Source organism: Thunnus albacares, chromosome 4, assembly GCF_914725855.1.
Source record: "Thunnus albacares chromosome 4, fThuAlb1.1, whole genome shotgun sequence".
In the NCBI taxonomy this organism is placed as follows: Eukaryota; Metazoa; Chordata; class Actinopteri; order Scombriformes; family Scombridae; genus Thunnus; species Thunnus albacares.
In genome coordinates this window covers 35,047,475-35,064,211 of record NC_058109.1, presented here as the reverse complement: position 1 = coordinate 35,064,211, position 16,737 = coordinate 35,047,475, and the positions used below count along the sequence as shown (strand labels likewise).

At 39.9% G+C, this 16,737-nt stretch overlaps 1 protein-coding gene across 9 annotated transcripts in view; it reads left to right on the top strand.

Annotated features, from left to right (window-relative positions):
• Nucleotides 1-16,121, top strand: part of nfasca (neurofascin homolog (chicken) a) — a 144,733-nt gene extending 128,612 nt beyond the window's left edge. For all 9 annotated transcript variants that reach the window (XM_044349149.1, XM_044349158.1, XM_044349150.1 and 6 more), the window contains one exon: nt 10,951-16,121. In XM_044349149.1, coding sequence (XP_044205084.1) covers nt 10,951-11,179 — 229 coding nt within the window. In that variant the 3' untranslated portion in view covers nt 11,180-16,121. The remainder of the gene's footprint in view (nt 1-10,950) is intronic.
• Nucleotides 16,122-16,737: the final 616 nt, after the last annotated feature.

Here is a 16,737-nt window from a genome sequence, read left to right as displayed (position 1 = left end):
TCAGTTAGCAGGCTGACAACCTGGCTCAGTAAATAAGAGACATATTGAAGTGAATTAGTAGAGTAAATACACAAGAAAACAGAAAATGGGCCGACCACAAAGCATTAAACACCTCAAGGCTCGAAAAATAATACAAATCTTAGCCCTCTCAAGAAAATACTCAATCTCTCTCTCTACAGTATCTAGACTGTGGCATGATACATTTTAGATACACTGACTTTTGACTATTGACTGAGACACTTTGATACACAGAACATAATGCAAAACCAATATATGAAATCACCACAAAATGCAAGTGTTTATGAGTGTAAGGAAACATGCTGCCATCTGATAGCCTATTGCTTACCTTTTTTCTTTCCAAGAGTGACATGAGAAGGTAGATATTAGTCTTATGTCTGTGTCTGTCATGTCTGTCGGGAGGTGTTAAGCTTAGCTTAGTTTAGCGTTAAGACTGGTGCCAGAAAGAAACACCAGCCCAATACTGACCGAAGTTCAAAAAAATAAAATAAAATAAAGTAAATATATAGTACTAACATGTTGGAGGTATTTTTTGACAACCACATGCTGTCAATTTTAAATTTCTGATTATTAAACAAACAAGACAGTTGGTTAATCAGTCAGCTTTAGAGTTGTTTGTAGGTGTTTTTTGGACAGAGCCAGGGTGACTGTTTGTTCCTGCTTCCAGTCTTTATGCTAAGCTAAGCTAAACATATCACAAGGTTGATATTCATCTTTTAATATCACTTTTGACAAAGAAAGCAAATAAGTGTTTACTTCAAACTGTTAAACTATTCATTAAAAAGTCTGGTTGCCTTGTGATTAGCCAGTGTGATGTTAAATTAACCAAATTCAACAAAGTATCTTTTTGTGCTCAGGTTTGGACAGAAGAAAACAAACAGACTCTTTTTCAGTTGAAACAGGGCACTTCTTGTTCTTATTTGCATGGTGATAACTTTGTTAGGTCAGTGCAAACCAGTGCAAATAAGAGATTAACCCCAGAATATCCTCATCACACTGGTGACATATATTGCCTTCTTGGTACATAGAAAATAACATAATTATGCAGTAATTCATGCAAGGCCAAGGTGAAGAGAAAATATATTTTCGATGAGATGCATTATCTCCCAGAACACAGCAGAGCAGCAGCTGAGGTTGTTCAGGGTCGAGGAAAGGTTCAGACTTAAATATAAAATGCCTCTGGTTGATCACAGCATTGATTCAGCCTCAGGCTATTATAGAATCACATGGAGAGAGCACATTATCATTCAAACCTCAATTAAAACAAACAGACCATGGCCCCCTGCCACACAATGAAAAAAGTTTAATTTATTCTTTTATTGTGTGGTTTAAAGCTGCTTTTTTATGGAGCTCAATACTGGAACAGTAATTACACTACTCCATTGATCTTAATGTAATATGACCGTGTCAGTGTCTGTAAATAAAAGACCAAAGATGCATCCATCCCTATAACCACGGATCAGCTGTTCCAGCAGTACAAGCAGACATAGTGAACTAAGAAAGCAGCCTGAGTGAAGAGTGTGGGAGGTCTTGCACCTTTTTGTTCCAGCTAAGAAACAACTAACATGTTTTTCACCCTTTTAGAGGTTAATTGCTTTGTTTTTCCTCCGCCGGCTGACATTTAAAAAGCATCCGCCACCAGGTGCACAGGGTGAGAGATGGCGAGGGAAATCAATTTGGGTTGTAGTGAGAGCAAGGGGGCAGGACAATCTATGTTTGGCACAATTTGACACCCTTAAGGAAATGATTTAGGCAACAAACAACTGGAGAATATTTGGAGGACAAAACACAGAATAAACACTTCTAAGATGTTGAAAATACAAAATAAATTACATCTGTCATTTTAGTATTTCCCCTGTAAATAGCTTCTCCTGTTTTATCCATCTTGTTTTACATTCTGTCTTATTTCAGAGGATGTTCAGTATTTTAGTGCACAGTCGAAAAAATCAGCATTATTGTTGCTACATAATTAAGTTGTATCTCACACAGGCTCCGTCCTCTAATGAACTCTATGGGTAATACTCTCCTCCAATCAAATGCACGCAGTTGCCCACTGAAATTCACTCATCCTTTTCACTTCAGCAACAGCGAAATCACCTCACTGATCTTACCTGTCTACGGGTGGAGTTGCTGCTTCAAACTCATTCCTGCCCGACGTGCCCCAGTCTCACCATTTAATCCAGCCCTCTGCAGCCAGACGCCTCGGCTAAGACTCTCCGGACAGCTTCTCCAATGAATTGATGACAACCTCTCATCTGTCTCTGCAACTTTGCTGACCTTTGGAAATTTGTGGCCGACTTCAGTTCATGTACTTCCTGGTTCCCATGAAGACGGGAGGTTTCAGACCCATTTTGTATCTCCGCATCCTGAACCAATGCATCGCACAAAAGATGTTCCGCATGCTAGCCATCAGGAGATTGCTGGAACTGGTTCAACCACTATTGACCTAAAAGATGCTTATTTTCATGTCGAGATGGTGCTGAAACACATGAAGTTCCTGCGTTTCGCAAGAGGCACAAGCACTGCTTTGTGAACGTTCCCCCATCAGTGCAGGAAGACCTGCGTTATTGGGGGTCCCCACAGCATCTGCTGACGGGATCACCCCTGGGTCGAGTGACCTCCTATATAGTGGTGTTCACGGATGTGTCCCTGATGGGTGGAGGAGCACCTGTCTTGGCAGAGTGATAGGTGGTGTGTGGCCTTCAGGAGAAAACCGACACATCAACCTCCTTGAACTTCAGGCATGCTCCTTGTTCTCCAACACTTCCTGACTCTGGTTCAGGGGAGACAAGTGTTGGTGATGGTCTCAGAACACCTCTTGTCTTGAGGGCTGTCCACATTCCGAGTCTGGAAAACAGGGGCACCGACCTCATGTCCAGGGGCGGCCCTCTGGCAGATGAGTGGATACCGCACCCTGAGGTGGCACAGCAGATTTTGAACTGATTCAGGAGAGAGTGAGACAACAGAGAATGTTGGTCATTCTGATAGCTACGGACCGCCGCTCAGCACCGTGGTACGCAGAGATGACCCAGATGTTGGTGGCCCAGCCCTGGTCCATTCCCCAAGTGCTGGGGGCTCTGTCCTAGGAGGTGGGCTTGATACATGCGCTGCCCACATTGGGCCAACATCTCTAGGCTTAGCTCCTGAGAGGGACAGGATGATGTAGGCTGGACTGTCTGCACAAGTGGTTTTCCTCCACCCCATGGGGATGCCAGGGAGGCAAAACTGCACCTCTTGTGGCCAGTTTGTGCATTGCATGTTATATTGAATGCACGGCCCCCTTTCGGCACACTGAACAGTTGTTTGTGTGCTATGGAGAGAGAGTGGCCGGTAAAGCCCTATCTAAGAAGCGCCTAGCTAGTTGGCTTTGTGAGTGCATCTTCCAAGCTTACGGGCAGGCAGGTAAGAACACCCCAATGTGGTGTATACCACACGTGGTGTAGCAGCATCTACGACCTTATTCAGTGGGGTGAGTGTCAAGGACATAAGCACAGCAGCATCTTGGTCTATCCCTCTGGGCAATTATACACCGGCAGGGTGAACATTCATTGGGCGGAGCCTGTCTGTGATAGAACGAAGGTTACAATATTGTAACCCTAGGCCTATAAGCACAGGCGGAGCCCTCTATCTATGTACCCTGCCGCTCCTACGCCGTCACTGAAGTGGTTTCTGGATGGGTGAGCAGCAGCAAGATGCTGCTTTATATATTTTATGGACTGAAGTGTATGTGACTGGAGGAGTGTATTACCCACAGAGTACAGTAGAGGGCTCCACATGTGCTTATAGAACAAGGGTTACAATATTGTAACCTTTGTTATTTTCCTTGTGTTGTCCCACATGAAAATTACATGGAATAATGTAGTCAAGTTTAGTTGTAGTCAGATGTTAAAAGAATAGTTCAACACTTGGTGAAATAAGCTTATTAGTTTTCTTTCTGAGACTGAGATGAGAAGAACGAAATCAATCTCATATCTCTGTGCTAGCTGGATGTGGTTAGCCTAGCTTAGCATTAAGACTGGAAACTGGGGGAAACAGCAAGCTAGACGTTTTTACATTTCTGTTTGTGTACACATTAAACAAACAAGATATAATGTGTTAAGTATTGACCTTTGGAGGTGTTGGAATGTGTGTTTTTATTATTAGGACAGGATTTTATTATTTATAAACCACATGCTGTCAATTTGACATTTCTGATTATGCTAAACAAACAAGAAACAGTGTGTTAATCAGTCTGCTTTAGAGTTGTTTGTAGGAGTTTTTTGGACAGAGCCAGGCTAGCTATTTCCCCCATCTTCCGGTCTTTATGCTAAGCTAGGCTAAGTACGTCCTAACTAAAGCTCTGTACTCGATGCACCAACTTGAAATTGTTCTCTCAGAAAGAAAGGGAATAAGCATATTTCTCAAAATATCAAACAATTCCTTTAAAGGATAGTTCTGATTTATTACAGCTTGGGTCTTGTTTTTGTTGTTATGGCCATCATTGCTACCCATAATGATAACATAGTACTCACTACATGAATTGCATAGATCTTTTCAGACTGAATAATACATTTTACACTTTACAAAGTGTGCTACCCAACTACATCGATGAAAAATAGCCACAGAAAAATTATGTCAAGCTTTGATTAGTCTGACACAGCTGCACATGTTGTACATGTTCTTCCATGTAAGGCAGATGCCACAACCTTTTGCCTTTGTACTGAAGTTTTTTGAGAAATTCACAATGTAGTACAAAGACAAGAGGTTGTGATATGTAGCACAACAAGCTAGTAAAGCACTGTAAATGAAACCGTGTTCCCACACATGGTCAGTGGTGTCTGCCTTGCACATTGTGGTCACCTAAAAACATACTTGTTCAGCGTTTGGTTGTAATAAAAACCCATCAATGAGCATTAGCATTAGCATTATCACTGTTAACCATAGATTGCAAATGCACTGTGCTAATCAAGCTAGCAGCTAGCGCTATGATCAGTGCAACCCTCTCGTCCAAATATGGTCACTTCTGGCTCCAAAAATCAAACATGGCGACGGCCAAATCCAAGATGGCGATGGTCAAATTGCTACACTGGAGGCTTCAAAATGGCAGTTTGCAAACCAATGGGTGACGTCAAGGTGACTACGTCCATATTTTTTACAGTCTATGGTTTGGCTCTGCACATGAGATTTGTTGACAATAAGAAAATTATAGAAAATCACCAGACATATCCTTGAAGTGCTCCTAGCAACCACTAACACAACTTCATGTCAGGTAGACACATTGCTTGCTACTGATTGATTAGGGAAAAACAATACAAAATATCCCCATCCCACCAACAAGAAGTCAGATGCATAATGTCAATATGCATGAATGAAGTAAAAATGAAATGGTGGAAAGTCTGACAGTCAGTTTTGTGCCCCGTCAGACTTGATTATAGCTCTGTCACCATGTTCTTAGATAATAGCAGTTATTTTGGTGAGTACAATGTTATCATAATTAACAGAAAATATGACTAAACTGTGAAAACAAAATGCAAGATGTAGCAAACTAGAATTTCCCTGTAAATCCTACAGTAGATGGACCCTATGCATGCAATGGAGCCCTTTTCACATAGAGATAACAAGCAACTTTTTTTATACAAAGGCCAAAATGTGGTATCCTTTGGTTAACTTACTTTATTCTACCTCCGACTTTATTGCTTTTATGCCTTAATTTTGGATTATGATGGATTCAATCTATTTACCTTTACACTTAACAAAGATATGTAAATGTTATTGTTGTTCCTCATCTCCCTACACCCATACTGTTATACCTCCTTTCTATTATGTTTATTTAGCTAATTTATTTTATGTCTGGTTATCCATGTGTCTCATGACTGTCTTTCTGTTCTACCTACCCCATCTTATGTCTCTGTCTTTTGTCTCTTTTCTGATTTATTTTCCTCATTGGTCCAAAGGTCTCTTGAAAGGTATGAATAGAAAAGAGTCTCCTGCATCACCATCTAAGTCCTCCTAATCCTGTTCTTAAAAAATCTCATTTCCTATTGCTCATTTGCAGTGCATTTTAATCGATTAATGTCTGTTAGAGTCAGTTAAACTTGCTAACATGCTAATGAATTCTATCCATCAAATTAAAGCACTTCAAAGCATGGTTAATCCGATTTTTGATAATAACAAACTCATCTAATGTTCCCAATGTAAATCTGTTAAGTAAAAAAAACAACAGAGTTGCCATGACTTTCTGACTCTATAGTCATATTAGTCTGTGTATGTGGGAGTCATTTTCATGAGATTTCTTGAACGCGGCAGATGGACAAGTTTGTGTATTGTTATGCAAGGAAGGTTATCTGAAACTCCCACCCATCTTCTGAGTTACTTCCCCCACCTTTGCTCTTCTACTCAAAAAAATCACCTAATCAGATAATTGAATCATTCCCAACTTTGCTCTCTTTCATTCTGAAGACATTTTGAAGTCACTGAAATAAAAGGCTCTCTCTTAAAACCCTCCGGCTCACTGAAGTTGTCAGTGCAGTACGGTCAACAAATGAAAGAAAGCTTGGCAAATACGACTGGGGCAAGCGGTTTGAAAAAGGCTCTGCCTCTTGGCCAGATTTATTTAATTAGCTGTAAGAGATCTAATCTTGAAGCATTTCAGTGGCACCGGTGCATAGAGAGATGTCCTTCTGATTTACTCCTGGCACACTCAAAGGATATCGAACCACAGAGACAGCTTCTATCTGCCAGCTGCTGTGCTGCTCACCTTACTGCACACTATGTCTGAAGAATCGATGAGTTATGAGGACACCGGAATCAACAACTTACAGGCCTTCTGGGCACTTTTAAGAGCAACACTTTTTATGCCTCAGCGCTGGCGTCAACCGTGGGCAGAGGCATTATGTTTTCGGGTTGTCTGTCCATCCGTCCATCTGTCCGTCCGTCCCATTCTCATAAACGTGATATCCCAGGAACGCCTTGAGGGAATTTACTCAAATTTGGCAGGAATGGAAGGCAAGGATGAACTGATTAGATTTTGGTGCTCAAACGTCAAGGTCACCGTGACCTTACAAAACACGTTTTTGGCCATAACTCAACAATACATACACTAATTATGACAAAGTTTCACACAAATGTCTAATAGGATAAAGTTATGAAGTAATGACATTTTATAACTAAAAGGTCAAAGGTAAGCTTCACTGTGACATCATTATGCTCTGCAAAAACACTTTTCTGGCCATTATTCAACACCATAACTATATTTCACATTTGATTGGTTACTGAATTGGTGACACTAATCTTGGTGCCCACCTTGAAACTGTGGTGATTGTTTAGATTTTCTGTGCTGACAAGTTGAAGATGTGTGGGAAGCATCCATGTGTTCTATATCTATCTAGAATCAGCTTTATTGGCCAAGCATGTGAACACATACAAGGAAAATACACTTAATACCTTTTATTAAATTCCTTCACTACAAATATCGTTGGCAGAGGCATACAACTGCAAAGTGGTATTTCTAGTCTTTCTTAACTACAACTATATGCACAGCAGTCCATAAGGATTTGGATAGTGACACTTTTGTGTTGTGTTGTCATTTTACTACAACACATTGGATATGAAGTGAAATAATAAATATGAGGTTTAAACTTTGAGCTTTAATTTGAGGGTATTTCTATAGGTCTTTCAACTCCAGAATGACCCATAAAACAACATAGTTTGTCAGAGTCACAAAAACTAATTGAGTTTTTTCTGTAACCTCTATGGTTAAGGTTTGTTTAAGTTTGGACAACAAAAATTACTTGGTTATGTGATTAAAAGAAACCGTGGTTGACTTTGGCACTGTACGAAACAGGATGTGAACAAGAGTCTCCAGTGTCAAAGTGAGACACAAAACCATCCATCCTAACCTCCTACTTCAGAAGGTGACTGAGCAAACTCAATCTGCTGATACAGTTATGTTACAATTCAAAGCTCCAGAACAAGCAAATACAATGACCCTGAGTTGAAAATGTTTTATCTCCTCCCCAAGAGGTTTTGCAGTGCTATAATGACATCAAGCTACTTCCGCCTTTGCTTTTGAGAAACAGCGGCCATTATTCACATGACCAGAGTTCACTTGTCAAGAAAGCTCTTCACACAAATTACCAATTCTGTTGTTTTTCAGGAGAGGACAGTTTAGTTTACATTTACATATGGAAATGCTGCTGAATTTGTTTGAATGTAACTTTTCAAACCCGTAAGGACTACAAACAGAACTCCATTCACCTCCATTGAACTGGAGTGGAGGCAGAAATCTCAGAGACAGACAAATAAAACCAAAACTATCTTTATAGCTACAAACTACTAAAAGTGGGTGAGATAATTTTTTTGTAATTTGGGTGAACTGACCCTTTAATATACAGCCAAAGCAACCAAGAAGTTTTGAAGACCAAATAAGAATATTCTGGAGATAGAAAACCCCAATCCCCTGAGGGCTACAATAAAGACAGGTAGGAGACTTTATATTCATCATTAACTGCAAAGAATTTGAAATCAAATATTCAATATGACTTGATGACTTGTCTGATTATTTTCTGACCCCTAAAAATGAGACAGTGTTTTAAAAAGGTTATGTTGGATGTCAGCAGCCAAAATTCCGCACTTTAAATGATGGTCATTGGTAAATTTCAAATTCAACATGCTGGAGTACAGAGCTAACACTAAGAAAACAATCACTGTCCGCTGCATAGTCATGAACTTGATTCTCTCTCAGGTGGCGTATTAATCGATTAAAAGATGTCAACCTTTCTCTTGCATTTATCCACTCTGTGCCCACCTCTTACACACTTCATCTTGTGTGTAACATCTTTTCATCTCCTCACCTTATGTATCAGCCTGTGTTCTGAAAGGGTTCATTGTTTCACTGTCTCTTGCTCTACTCTGAATGATTTTTTGTGGACTGATAAAAATATGAAATAAATTTTGGGTTCTATCAGAGTTGAATCTGCTAGATTTGAACTGTGTTGGAATTTGATCGTGCTGGATCTGCTGTAGTCCATTTGTAATCTTCATTAACATGTATGATTTTTAAAATATATTGAGTAATGTGTCTGGTTCCTGAAGTGTTTCAGCATGGAGCATGACGATTCTGAGAGGCTACAGAGTAGATTCTGTCCTCTCCAGGTGAATCTCAATACATGATGTTTGATAACCTTGAAATGCAATGCACAGACACGAGCAATGAAGAGAAGTCCTGATGACAAAAGATCTTTTTTGCATCCTTCTTGACGTTTAAATGCATTTTAAATGCTGTTATGCAACTGGCTTGATCCCAGACAAGAAAGCTAATGCTAGTCTGTAGTTCTTTTTCCCTGTGCATGAAGTCCCTCCCTCTCCCCCACTCAAAACCCCCCCAAAAAAACAGAGTTAGGAGACATGCAGCCATGCTCTGAACTGAGATCAAGCAGGTGGCAACTTCTACATATGCTTAGATCTCATGTCAGAATATGGCCATCAGAAAGCATGTGGATGCAAATGTCTTATTTGATTTTATGTAGACAGTATTTATCTCTTATTAACAACCCTGTCTCCTACATAATGCATTTACTTACATGCAAACTTTACAAACATGTTTTTGAGGAAATGTAATTGCCGCCTTGATTGTATTTTGAGGTTCTTGTTCTGCACAGAAGTCATAGATAGGTAGTCATCATGGATGATGATCGAGCACATGAATACACTGGAAACCAAAGAGTCCTGTGCCCCACGTGTTGTTAGCTTCAGGCTATAACACTTGGTTAACGTCAGGGAAAGATGGTGGTTTTGGTTAAATACTGAAAAAGTCAATGCATCCTGTCTCATGCTTCAAGTCAGCGTTTTTCAATATTTAACCAAGACCACCATCTTTCCCTAACCTTAACCGATAACCTTAACCGTATATAAGTACATTCAATTTAATAATTTAAAAATGTATTCCAGGTAGCATTACATTTCCTACAAATCAAATTTACTAGTACAAATCAGTTTGATATGAATGTAATTTCTAGGAGACAGGGTAGCTTTTAAAACATAGCAATGAATACTGTAGAACGAAGAAGACTCTTCAGTTTTTTAATGTAGATCTGCAGGCATCTTCGGTATAAAATGCTGCTATTTCTAAAGGATAGTTTCACATTTTTTCAAGTCTATCTTAACACTACTCACATACCATATGTCTGTTGAGAGAATTATCATTCACTGTAATTAGTTGTTGGTGGTGAAGCGATCCCTTCGTAATGTGACTATACTGTAAGAAGTGGGGGACAAAATCTACACTCCTTAGGTTTCAGCAGTCTTAGCTAGTGAAACCAAGTGGTTACAGACTTTTTTGTATGAAATTGCCTCTTTGTGTTTCTCCAGACAGTGGTGGAGGGGTACAGTATGTTTCTTATAGTCTTGAATGAAGAAATGAAGATACCCTCTTGATTTGGCTAACTGAGACTACAGAAGCCTCACATTAGTTTTGGACTTAAATTCATGGAAAGAGCACTGTTGATTTTGTCCCACATCTCTTAACATTGAAGTCACATGAGGAAGGGGTCGCTTTACAGCCAACATAGACAGAAAGAATGATAACAGTAACCAATAACTCTTTAAATGCTCATTTGGTATGAGTTTTATGTTAATATCGGCTTGAAAAATCGGAACCTATCCTTTAAGCAAAATATGGAAAAGAAATGAATCATAAAAGTAGAAATTCTAGTCTACAAAGGCCTGAGTGACCTCAACATTCAGTCACTTCACCGAGAGTGAAGAGAATAGAAAAGCTAAAAACATGGAATTCACACTTTTCTTAACAATCATTTCTTTACCTGCAATTCCCATAACTTTTCACTTCCCTCTTTAACCCCTGCCGATGGGGGCAGCAAGGTCCCGAACTCCTGCTGATTCCTTGTAACAAAGTTCTGCTCCCATTTTAACCCTCTCCTTCTTGCGCATTTGCAGCAGCGATGAAGACAACAAGCCTCTGCAGGACAGCCAGACATCGCTGGAGGGCAACGTGAAGGAAAGCGACGACAGCCTGGTGGACTACGGCGAAGGCGGTGATGGGCAGTTCAACGAGGATGGCTCTTTCATCGGCCAGTACACGGTGAAGAAGGACAAGGACGAGACGGAGGGCAACGAGAGCTCCGAGGCCACCTCACCCGTCAACGCCATCTACTCACTGGCGTAGCGCTGTAGCGGCACATCGGGGACTCAGTGGCACCCTCTGATTTGAGGGCGTTATGACAAACCACGACACCATACACCAGACACAAACACACACACATGAATATATTAATATATGAATATATGAAACAAATTAAACAGAAGAATCACAGCAGGGCCAGTCTGGAGACTATGTAGGCTTTCCTCTGCAGATAAGCTGGAGGAATACAGGAGTGGCACTAGACCACAAGCCTTTATTTTACGTTTCCAGCTCTAAGAAATTGGCCCTTCGGAGGTGACATTTGGACAAAGTGGACAAGTGCTCGTTTTCCTGTGCGCTCTGCCTGCCCTTTACCCACACAGACTTGACGTGTGCCTTTGGGGCAGCTTTCAGCATTTGGAGGCATCAACAAGCATTCTTTAGAGATTTTTCTTTGGTTCATTTCTGCTCTGAACATTTTCAGTGTCTCTGCTCTCCTCCCTGATTGGCCCCTCATACCTCTGTGTAGCATCCCGGTAAAGTAGACACAGAGGTTACACACACACACACGCTCACACACTAGCCCCGTCCTGTAACATATCAGCTTCTAAACATCAAACTCAACAGGATGCTGGCAGATATGTTTATCATATTGATATTTACGCAATGAAAGATTTTAGTTTTTCCACAGCTGGTAGATGAGTCATTGAATCTTAATGAATGCTGTATACAGTCCTGGCACACATTTTAGTGCCCTGCAAAACTATGCACTATCACCTCCTCCATACCATTTTGGGTTTAATCTGGTTAGGAAAGTACACATTTTGGGTTTCCTTTTTTGTCACTCGCAGGCTAAATCACATGCTTTTATTCACTTTGCCTTTTATGATGTGGTAGACGTGTTTTTCTTACCTCTAATCCAATGTTGTAGTGCAGATGCTCAAAATGGCCGACACAAGAAAAGCCATTTCTGCCACAAGCAGCAAGCGCTGCTACAGTATGTTGTTAATGAATCCCATTTTTTAAAAAGACTAAGTATAAATATTTTTTTTGGAGCATGTAGTAATTTAGTGAAAGAGACATGAGAAGGCAAAAGAAAGGAAAGTCAGTTTTGCTTGAGAAACACCAGTAGATCAGAACCCAGTGAATTCCCTAGTTAGCATGCAGGCTAATGCTGCATTCATGTCAAAGGGAACAACTGTCAGTTGACAGTTAAAATAATGAACATTGTAATTGTTCGGAGCTGTAAAGCTTCCATGATTCTGTTTGTCTGGTGACATAGGTTTCTCATTTGGCACACACATAAATAGGTGAGTGGTACTTTTAAAAGTATGTTTTATACCAAACCAAACATTGCTACGTCAATCCAACATGGTGATCACATAATCACTGTATATATTATTCTACCACTTTCCTACAGTCATGTTCTTATTGGTGACACCAGATAAACTCCAAACTCTTCAACGATGTTTTCATCTTGTAATATAACGTCTATGTTCTCTCCTGTAGGACATGAATGCAGCATGAGAGGCTGGAATCCTTAAAGGGATAGTTCAGATTTTTTGAAGTGAGGTTGTATGAGGTATCCATAGTCAGTGTATTACCTGCAGTAGATTTGGGTCGGCACGCCCTCAGTTTGGAGAAGCAGGCAGGAGTACTGGCATGGAAGCTAGGCAATGTATTGCTGTGGATGGGGCCAGCAGAAAAAATGTATTTAGCCACCTAAAAAAAGGCCCACCTAAAAAAAAAATCAATATCAGTCTAAGTGTACACTATATTTAGAAAATTTTCATTGCTTTACCTTGCCGTCAGACAGCCCTTTCCTTTGGCACTATATTTTCTCAACCGTAGAAACTTATGTATTCCTACGCATGCCACACACTGTATTACGCCGCAGATCAGCTGTTTGGGTCAGAATGTGCTGTTGCGAGATCATACAGTTGATCTGCTGGGGATCTGCATATTTTTTTTGCTCAAGTTGAAAGATTTTTGACTCACAAACTTATCATCATCTCAGATTGTGAATTAGTGTCCTCTTGCGTCTTTACATTGACTTTACATGCAATCACACCGCCTCTAAAATTCTCTTCACATTTAGTCTGAACCCACCTCTTACAGGGGAATCAACACCTCTGGCCTTCCCACTAGTTTTTATAAACTCAATGAATTTGTAAACCATTACAGATGAAAAAACAGTGCTAGAATTGCATAGAATACTTTAAAAATGACAGCATGAAAATACATACATTAAATTCACAGCCACCTTTGAAATGAAACGTATCAGCACTCTTTTTAGTTTGTGCAGAAAAAAGAAAAAGGAAAATTAACAAATCATTTTTAGGGGTATGTACGCTCAGTATTTCACTTACCCTACAACCATCTTCGTCATGTCGTCACTCTGTTTGCAATTACTTGCTTGTGTTTCTTAATTTTATACTAAATGTCCACAGAGTGCTCACTGGTTTCACCAGATTGATCATTTTGGCACTCGTACTGTAGTTACCTGCTATTCAACAGCACTATTAAACCCTCCAATACTAAATCAAATAGATCTTAACTGCAGTTAGCAACTGGAGTTCACATTGTATTTCAAATATTTATTTTATATTTCTATTTATTACATTATGTGGATAGTATTAATATATTAGTCCTTAATTTAATAATTGTTATATACATTTTTGACCAACTTACTTTGTTGTTTCACACCAGAAATAGCCAAAATAAAGATGTCTCCAGAATCTGTTATTGTTCGTCATGAGAGGCATTAAACACAACAGTATGTTGAAAATATTTTTGTAGCAGCTGGCTTTTCTGCTGTACACAAAACAACAACTAATAATACCTGTCATCCTACATGAAAAAAGGTCATGTTTATCTGTCCATTGTGCTGCTCTTCTCGTACTCATGTTGTATTACTGTTATTCTGTATTGTTCTTCAGATTTATGTAACATAACATTTCCACCACACAAAAAATGAATATTGTTGCTTATTATTTATTTGGCATATATTCTGTACATGTACGTCCTGAAAAAAAATCTCTTATCTTTGTAAATATTTAAAAGTTGATTTCCCCCAAAAAATGCTTTATCTGAATAGGAAACAAAGAGTCACAAATCTGTATCCACCAAGCAAATGTGACTGGTGCATCTTTAGCCTGTCATGCACCTTCCTTTGTAATGTAGCTTTGACTAACATTTGCACTCTGAAAAGGTAACAAGAATCATCCCTCACTCCATGTTGCCCTTTGCTTTGACATTGTAATATACAGTATGGGACTGGCTGTGGCAAGTCTATCAGTCACTTGTTTGATGATAGTTTCGATTCTATATTGTGAAAAAGGAATACGTTTGATTCTCTATAATGTAAATAAGACGCAAGTGCTCCTGCAATATACCGTCTGTAGCATTTGTCGCACACGAACTGCTTGTAGGCCTAAAAAAAACATGCATTCGCTGAGATATTGGAACAAACTCCCCTTCTTTTCACTGTTATACATTTGTCTTCTATCTGAGACTGCATCTTCTCCTTCTTCCCATAATGCCTTTCACCTAACATGCCTATTGTTACATAGCTGTGTCCCAATTCAACAATTCAGGGGTCACCTCAGATATATGCACCTCCTTAGCAAATTTCACCTGCTGCTGAAATTGAACCCCAGGAACCCATCCCCCAAAGTGGGTGAAGACCAGTTGAGACCCATGACAATAGCTAAATGTTATGTTACTGCAGTGGAAAAGGGCCAGAGGTGGATACTATATTTGTACCGCCTTGTGACTGACAACATGTTTGGTCCACTGACAAGAACAAACAGTGGAGTTTATAGCCTCCATTCCATTTTTCATTGGTCCATTTCATGTGATATATCTACAAGTTGACAAGGATCACCTAAACGCACCATGAAACAAGTGATGGGCCCACACTGGATTATGATGAGGGGTGATTGTATCATGGTCACGATCCCTGAAATGGAACACAGCTCTTACTGTATGTCCCAGTGAAAACAGTTCTGGCCTGGTTTTTCTCACCTCCTCTAAAACAAAGAGATATCTTTATCCTCCAAAAAACACACAACCTCTCTGTCACTTATTCCCCCTTCAAAAAAAAAAACCAACAACTCCATGTTCCTGTCTTTCTGCAGAACCTCAAAGCAATATCCTCTGAGTTTTAATCAGCTGGGTGTTTTCTCTGATGCCATTGTTCTACAGTGTGTTCACTCTAACCTTAGTGTTGTTAGTTTGAGCAACGAGCACAGACATCTTGACAAAAACAGGAAACCAGCGCTGAACTAGAAGAAAACAGGAAGAGAAAACACACAGAGCTCAAATATTAGGTTGAAATGCAGGTCTGAACTTTCTCACTGGACTTGTTGGAAGTGTTTTCTTCAAGATGTCTGGAAACCTGCACCCCCTCACCCCCCCTCCCCTAACCTCCCTTGGCCTTTTCTCTTTTCCCCTGAGTGGATTACAGTGGGGAATTGTTGAAAACTGGCTGTATAACAAAGAAAAGAGAATTATGCATATTTGCTGATACACAGTGCTTTTTGTCTTGTCTTTTTGTTTGTGCATGTTGATTTGAGGAGCATACGGAGCCGAATGTCTCTTTTCACTGTCTGCATCGCCTCAGCTCACCCTTCATGTGAGAACAGATAATGTCAATGTGCAGTTTCACAGCTTTGTGTTTCTCTTCATTTCAAAATGCTGCAAATTCTAGAATTTTATTGGTGCACATACGAGATTTGCAACTGGATTTTTTTATGCTGTTTGGCTTTTTTAAAATGAATTCTCATATTAGCATCTTCTTTTTATCATGTGTATCAGAGCAGCTCGTCAAAGTCTTGCTTCGACACGCAAAATAACAGCTTTTGTAAGGTACATCTACTCAACAGAAAATGGCATAAATATATTCACCATGTATGCGTGTATGATGAGATGTTGCAACTTCTGCTAGCGACGCCTTCTTTATAGTAAAGCTATCTCCTTTTCTCTACCTCCTGACGTCTGGTCTCTGTTCATCTTTATGCTTTTGTCCTTTTGTCAAAGCAGATGCCACACTTTATTGTAGTTTCAAAGAGCCAATGAGAAAAGAGGCTGGCTGAGAGCTGATCATTTCATCGCATGTTTTAGATTATTCTTTGGACATCAGCTTTAGCCAATTATCCAATCAGCCAACCATCACTGTGTTGATATTTACATCTGATTTGCACCAAGCAGCCATTTCCATTTCCAAATGCTGAAACCACTGTTAAAGTGCCTTTAAATAATATCACCCATCCACTATCTGTAGTTGCCTGGTGCAGGGTTGTGTGGGGCTGGATCCCAGCTCACAATGGGTGAAAGGCAGGGTGCACCCTGGATATGTCACCAGTCTTTCACATGGCACACACATACATTGTATACCTGGGCCATTTAGACTTCCCACTGTTTGGGAGGAAACTTGTGCAGGAGGAAAGAAACCTGGAATGTGGATGCATGCTTCAAGCTTCAGAGCTTATCACTGCACCACTGTTCCACCCCCTTCAAGGACAGGTTTGCATATTTGTTCTATGCAAACATGTATACCAAAGTTTATCCAAAGTTAATATGAGGCTTCACAGTCTTGAATT